This window comes from Pristiophorus japonicus, unplaced genomic scaffold (assembly GCF_044704955.1).
Source record: "Pristiophorus japonicus isolate sPriJap1 unplaced genomic scaffold, sPriJap1.hap1 HAP1_SCAFFOLD_425, whole genome shotgun sequence".
Taxonomy (NCBI): Eukaryota; Metazoa; Chordata; class Chondrichthyes; family Pristiophoridae; genus Pristiophorus; species Pristiophorus japonicus.
This window is the reverse complement of record NW_027254146.1, coordinates 276,640-284,381: the sequence shown is the minus strand read 5'-3', so window position 1 is coordinate 284,381 and position 7,742 is coordinate 276,640. Positions and strand designations below refer to the sequence as shown.

The 7,742-nt window shown below is 45.4% G+C and overlaps 1 protein-coding gene across 1 annotated transcript; it reads right to left on the bottom strand.

Moving 5' to 3' along the window:
• Positions 1-1,350: 1,350 nt before the first annotated feature.
• LOC139251229 (gastrula zinc finger protein XlCGF57.1-like) lies at positions 1,351-5,447 on the bottom strand. Its single transcript, XM_070873190.1, has 2 exons — positions 5,212-5,447; positions 1,351-2,951 (listed from the first exon to the last, which is right to left on the bottom strand). Exons 1-2 carry the CDS (start codon positions 5,343-5,345, stop codon positions 1,985-1,987), a joined length of 1,101 nt encoding a protein of 366 aa, XP_070729291.1. The 5' UTR covers positions 5,346-5,447; the 3' UTR covers positions 1,351-1,984.
• Positions 5,448-7,742: the final 2,295 nt, after the last annotated feature.

Genomic DNA, 7,742 nt, shown 5'->3' with positions numbered 1-7,742 from the left:
CCAGTACTGTATCTTGTATTGATCCATCAATCAGAGTAAAAATGCAAGTCCCGCGTGTCCACAGTAATTGACACGAGGTCAGCCCGCTGGATGGAACCTCGAGCACCCTGAGCTTGATCTCCGGTGTCTCCAGTCCCGACTGCCCCCTTACATCAGTCTCCCTTCACTTTTATTCCCTGCAGTGATCCATCCCTGGCTTCTCTGCTGGATTTTGGCAGGAAGCAAGGAAAAGACAGCTGGAACTTGAACGCATTCCCTGGATCCCAGCATATACTTTTCTTCAGTAATGTTCTCAATATCCCTAAACTACTCTGTCTACTGTTAATTATATTATTTCTTATAGTTTCACAATTATAGGTATAAACATCGCACATTATAATCTAATAGATTACCCACTCTCGTTTAAGCTTACATTGTGGTCAATAACAGACAAACCCTGTTCTTTCCCCTGATCTGATTAGAATTTCCAACTTGCCGATTCTGTGGAATAGAATGTCTTACCAGTGTTACCATGGGTCTGCTAATTCCCACGGGCAGATCAGACAAAGTGCTTTTAGTGGGTGGCCCAGCAGTGAAAGTGAAACCAAACCAAAGGGAACAAATAAAGATTTAAACCAAAGGAACAGGAAACAGAACAATGGGAAAAAACACAACTGGCCCAAAAGTGTGATTAATTTCCCCAAAAGGTCGGTCTAGACAGTTAGAAACTCCTCCTGGTGTGTGCCTGCAGGACTCGGCTTCACTCTAGTGTTTAAAGGCACAGAGCGCTGGCCTCACACCCAGGGGACAATGTGTGGGAATTCCAGGGGCAGTGAGGACATGCCCGGAAATACCCCAGAGCAGTGAATGCCCACTGGGCCCCAGCACATGCTCAGGGGAAAACCCCAGGAATGGGCACAGCCAGAATGCCCACTCTGAACCCAGTTTGCTGCTCCCTCTGTGCCCAGCACTGCCTCCACCCCGGCACACGGAAGTGGAATTTCAGCCTCAGTGTTACAAGTTTCATCGGTTACAGGCTGGAGAGAGGAATAGTTCACACTGACACCGAGCTGTGTGATCGGTTTAGTCTGCATATGACTGACGGGCCCTTTTGAGCGGTCAGGTTTTTAAATTCCCCGTAACTCTAATCCCAGATATAAGAGAGGAGAGATCTGTGTTTAAATCAAAGAGTCTCCTCAGAGATTCTCTGAGAGAAGGAACTGGTCAGCTTTAAACACCAGAAAGAGAAAAAATGTTAGAAATTTCCAATTAGCATTTTTTAACCAATTTTGTCTCCCACAGGGATGGGGAATTCTAGAATAAGAAGGAACTGGTCATGATTTGAAAGGTATTGAAGGATTCGAGGAGCTCTTACATTTGGGATATTTATTTTGTCTACTCAAGGAGTTCGATAACAGACTTCTTGCTGTGAATATAAAGTTGCATTATTGGGCCATGATGTATTTACTTGTTTATGTTTGGTTAAATATATTTTCTGAGTGGATTTAAATTCAAGACAATGTTTGCAGGCGTGATGCTCTATTCACACATCGAGGGTGAGAGAGATGCTGTGGGGCACACGCAAAGTCCAGTAGCTGAAAGTGATTCACAGACTGGGTTTTGTGTTTCGTGATCCCGGGCATGTTACCAATACCATCGCTGCATCTCAAGGCTAGGAGAGGCATGCTGGGAGGTATGGGGAGCTGGGATTTGTCCATGAAGTAACTGAAGGTATGAAAACTGAAATAAAGTAGAATTAGAAAGGAGAAAAGGCCCAAAAATGTAGCAGTCAGTAACAGGACATCAATTAGTCTCCTCTTATCTAGGAGACATTAAATATCGACACACTGTTATTTGAAATAACAAAATATTAAACTCCAGCTCAGTTAAAAGATTATCAACACCAGCAGAAACAAACTCCAACAGTCAGAATTAACACGACTCAATCCAGGATTTGATTAACAGCAACAACAGCAGAATTCAAACCTTGCAGTCACTTGTGAGCTCACTGGTGTCTCAGAAGCTGGGATGACTGAGTGAATCCCTTCCCACACTCAGAGCAGGTGAATGGTGTCTCCCCAGTGTGAACTCGATGGTGTTTCAGCAGGTCGGATGACTGAGTGAAACTCTTCCCACACTCAGAGCTGGTGAATGGTCTCTCTCCAGTATGAACTCGCTGGTGTCTCAGCAGGCTGGATGACTGAATGAATCCCTTCCCACATTCAGTGCAAGTGAACGGCCTCTCCCCAGTATGAACTCGTTGGTGTATCAGCAGGTCGGATGACTTTGTGAAACCCTTCGCACATTCAGAGCAGGTGAACGGCCTCTCCCCAGTGTGAAATCGCTGGTGTGCCAGCAGGTCGGAAGACCGAATGAATTCCTTCCCACACTCGGGGCAAGTGAATGGCCTCTCCCCAGTGTGAACTCGCTGGTGTATCAGCAGGTGAGATGATCGAGTGAATCCCTTCCCACAGTCAGAGCAACTGAACGGTCTCTCCCCAGTGTGCACTCGCTGGTGTGTCAGCAGTACGGATGACTGAGCGAATCCCTTGCCACACACGGAGCAGGTGAACGGCCTCTCCCCAGTGTGAATTCGCTGGTGAGTTACAAGATGGTATGACCGAGTGAATCCCTTCTCACACACTGCACAGGTAAATAATCTCTCCCCAGTGTGAACTCGCTGGTGTGTCAGCAGGTCAGATGACCGAATGAAACCCTGCCCACACACGGAGCAGGTGAACGGCCTCTCCCCAGTGTGACTGCGCTTGTGCCTCCCCAGGTTAGATGATAGGCTGAAGCCTTGTCCACACACAGAGCACATGTACCGTTTCTCCCTGCTGTGAACGGTGCTTTTAGCTTTCATGTTCAAAGGCCGATCATATTTCGGTCCCAATGTAACGAGTAACTCCGTGAGATCTTGACGTGACATTTGGTTTGAGATTCCCGTCTGCAAATCCTCCCCTTTTGACACCCTGTAAAATGAATTTTAAACAGGAAACGGAAGGTTGAGAGAGAACCTACCTAAACATAAAGACAGGTTGTGAAAGTGAGCTTAATGAATCTGGTCATTTGTTGGGCTGGCACTGGAGAAATGTCACCAAAGAAGCTGCCAGATTGTCGTTAAAAATTCAACTGGTCACTAATGTCCTTCAGTGACAGTCCCACATGGGAAATTATTGGTCCTACTGGGCTCAGAAATACTGGGGGTTAAACCCAGCAACTTCTCCATCTCCACTCCAGCTCAAACTGATGCAACAAACAGACCCACACAGGAGGCCCGGGACCGACCTCTGCATCTAGTGCCCACCCCGACACAGAGCGGCCTGCTGTATAAATGCAAGTTGTCGTTTTCCTTGTGTGGGGGAGGTGCTGCCCCTGGGGCTTCCTGGTGCCGGAGTCCTGGCCGCACGTCCACCAGGCCCTGCGGCTCTGACTCGGGGTCTGAGACCTACATTCGGTGTTGCTGAGGCCGCGCTCGCTCTGCTCAGTCTCCGGGAGCCGCTCCGCACAGGAAGGCGCTCTCCGGGATCAGCCCTTCCCGTGCGCTGTCCCCCTGCTGATCGAGATAGGGCATACCCCCCCATGCAGGACACTCTGGGTAAGACTATCTGCCATTGTCGGGGAGTGGTACAACACAGAAGGAGGCCACTCGGCCCATCATGTCTGTGCCGGCCTTTTGGTAGAACTATTCAACGAGTCTCACTCCTCTGCTCTTTACCCGTAGCATAGTATATTTTTCCCTTCAAGTATTTATCCAATTCCCTTTTGAAAGTTACTATTGAATCTGCTTTCAGGCAGAGCATTCCAGATCACAACTAGTCGCTGTGTAACAAATGATTCCACATCTCACCTCCGGTTCTTTTGCCAATAACTGAAGTGCCTCATCCACTCCTTGCTTTGGAGGCAATTCAGTGAAGGTTCACTAGGTTGATTCCGGAGATGAGGTGGTTGACTTATGAGGAAAGGTTGAGTAGGTTGTCTACTCATTGGAATTCAGAAGAATGAGAGGTGATCTTATTGAAATGTATAAGATTATGAGGCGGCTTGACAAGGTGGATGCAGAAAGGATGTTTCCACTGATGGGGGCGACTAGAACTAGAGAGCATGATCTTAGAATAAGGGGCTGCCCATTTTAAACAGAGATGAGGAGAAATTTATTCTCTCAGAGAGTTGTAAATCTGTGGAATTTGCTGCCTCAGACAGCTGTGGATACTGGGACATTGAATAAATTTAAGACAGAAATAGCCAGCTTCTTAAATGATAAGAGGATAAGGGGTTATGGAGAGCGGGCGGGAAAGTGGTGCTGAGTCCATGATCAGATCAGTCATGATCTTATTGAATGGCAGAGCAGGCTCGAGGGGCCGTTTGGCCTACCCCTGTTCCTATTTCTTATGTTCTTATCCCTGGCATCATTCCTTCTGCACCCTCTCTAAAAGTTGGCATCATTCCTAAAGTTTGGGGCGCAGAATTGAACGCAGTACTCCAGCTGAGGTCTAACCAATGTTTTATTAAGGTTTAGCATAACTAAATATCAAATGCTGATATTTCCGTGATGCGGTTTAAACGGTGAGGTATATCCAGTCAGTTGGATTTGTAAATAAGACTGTGAACCGAAAGAAGCACATTTGGAGTGGAGAGCCGTGAGACACGCTGTGTAACCAGGCTCAAACACTCTGCACATCCCAGACATCACTTGTTTCCCACTTGGCATGAAAGGAATATGCTACTTGCAACAATTCATTGGATTTGATTTCAAATATATTAGTATAGAAACTGAATCATGTTTCTATGATTGCTTTCCCAACTCAGATTCAAGGCCTCTATTTTTTTCTTTGTCTGTGTACAGTCCCAGGATTCCAACCCTGGGACTGTACATGGAGATTCTAACCCTGGGACTGTACATGGAGATTCTAACCCTGGGACTGTACATGGAGATTCTAAACCTGGGACTGTACATGGAGATTCCAAACCTGGGACTGTACATGGAGATTCGAATCCTGGGACTGTAGACGGGGCATTCCAGCCCTAGGACTATAGAAGGGGACCCATCTCTGGGGCTCTTGCTACAAATGTGTGAGATGTAAACTGAGTAGCATCTTTAGACGAGATGGTGAGGGAAAAGTAACTGAGGCTGCAATTTTCACACGGGCACTTGGCCCCAGTTGGGACCAAACACTGAAGCCCCACCCACGTTTTGCACCAAGAGAACAGCGCATGCGCTTTACTACTCACTGTTTCAAGATGGCGGAGCGTGGAACCGGCCTTCCTGTACAAAGATGGCGGCAGTTAGCCTGGGCCTGTGAATTGGAGAAAGCCGCGAGCTGCAAACGTGGGGCGATCAGGTTATTATTCCGGGCTTGCGGCATACACCAGTTGTTTATGAAGCCTCTCCGCCCACTCGCGGATCCATTACGCCCCTCCGCCCCATGAATCTTACCGAGTTGTCCGCAGCCTCTCCCTACTGTCTCTCTCCACCATTACACGCAGCGCGGATGCTCCAAACCAAGGCGGATTTCGCGCTTGCGCGCTGGGATCCTGTAGACTGGGTGCGGCACATTCTCCCCCGCGGTGCATGCTGGGGAAGAAACCCGCCATTGAAAGGCCACGTTTGTCAATAGACCTGGATTTATCGTAATTGCTTTGAGCACTGAACCATGTTCATTCTGGCAGCTAGAGTTTGTTTCTTTTGATTTTAATAACCCCTATACCTGGGCTGAAGATTACCATTCCTCATGTTGAGGCTCTATAATTCCCAAGCGGAGCATAAACGCCGGCATGGACTGGATAGTGTATGTGCCGTATATCCTATGTAATTTTGTAGTCTCAGTGCGCAGCACACTCGCCTGTGAGGGAGCACTGCGCTGTAAACCGAGGCCCCGTTTGCCCTTTCAAGTGCGCTAAAAGATCCCATGATACTACATTTATTTCGAAGAAGAGCGGCGGAGTTATCCCCGGTGCCCTGGCCAATATTTATTCCTCAATCAATATAACAAAAAAACAGATTATCTGGTCATTATCACAATGCTGTTTGTGGGAGCTCGCTGTGCGTAAATTGGCTGCCGCGTTTCCCACATTACAATCGTGACTGCACTCCAAAAAGTACTTCATTGGCTGTTAAAAAAAAAACTTTTAGACGTCCGGTGGTCGGGAAAGGTTTTATAAATTGGTGTCTCAGTGTAAGTGGTCCCTGGATTTGGTGCTTCAGTGGTTCCAGGTTTTTTGTCACAGTATTGGTAATCCCTGGATTTGGTGTCATAGAGTAAGTGCCCCCTGGATTTGGGATCACAATGCATATGGTCCCTGGATTTGGTGTCACAGTATAAGTGGACCCTGGATTTGGTGTCATAATATAAGTAGTCCCTGGATTTGATGTCAACAACATTTCTTAACTGGGACTGAGGCCAAACCCGCAGCCCAGCAATATGTTCAGCACAGAATGATCCCACACAAATCTATTCCCAAATAACACAGTCCACATTAATTCACCAGAAACAGTTCAGTACCCACAATTAACTGCAGCACTGCGCCTAACTTCAGTGCAACACACAATTCAAAATATTTTAAAGAGGAAGTAAACCACATTATAGTGATCAGGGCATCAAATCCAGTTTTCTTATTTTTCAGTACAAGCAATGGCACAAACACCTTGAAGATAAATCTTATCAATTTACTACACTTCCCTGACTTTCACAAGAATTTGCATTAATACCAGATTGCACCCAGATGATTTATGCCAATTCACCCAAGAACAATGATTTAAGAAAAAAATCCAAATTGATGGTGTAATTTTCCTGTTTTCATCTTACATCTTCATTCACTCCCTTTCATTAACTTTGATACAGTATTCACCATTTCATTCAAGAGGCCCGGAGGAATTTTACTGTCTAATACAATATTATCTTAATATCTTTAAAACATAGATCAAACATTCCCACTTGCTCCAAGTTATAACCCATTTTGTTTGTTTCATTTTATTTAACCATTTTTACTTAACTCTTCTTGGACCTTTTATTCCCCAAAATATGCCAGAGAGCAATTCAGTCTGCGAGATGAAGGATGTTAGTTAATTTTAACACAACAGTCTCCCTCCAAAAACTTCTTTCTGAATATGTAGTTTGGACAAGACTACATTGACTGGCTCTTTTCAAAAAGCAAACTTGATTATCCCCTTAAATTTCAGCTAACTTTCCCTCCTCATGTGCTTGAACAGCACATCAAGTTTTAATTTCACAAACAAATTATGTCCAGACTTTGTGATTTACAAAGAAGGCTAAAGCAACAATTGCATTTGGATGCAAGTCATTTATCTCCACCTTCAAGCAGTGTTTCTTGAAAAACAGGATTACATGAGATATACAGTACAAAAACATACCATTCGACCCAACAAGACCATGTTTATTCTCCACTTGAACCTCCTCTCGCCTGTCCTCATCTAATTCGATCAGCATAACTTGCTATTCCCTTCTCTCTGATATGCTTGACTAGTCTCCCCTTAAATGCTTCTATACTATTCGCTTCAACCACTTCCTGTGGTAGTGAGTTCCACATTTTCACCAATCTTTGGATAAAAAAGTTTGTTCTCAATTCCCTATTTGATTTCTTGGTGACTATCGTATATTGATGGCCTTTGTTATGCTCTTCCCTACAAGTGTAAACATTCATTCTGTAGTGTCCTTACACCTTACTATAGAATGTTTAACGAATTTACTGGAATTCTTTGAGGATATAACAAGCATGGTGGATAGAGGTGTACCGATGGATGT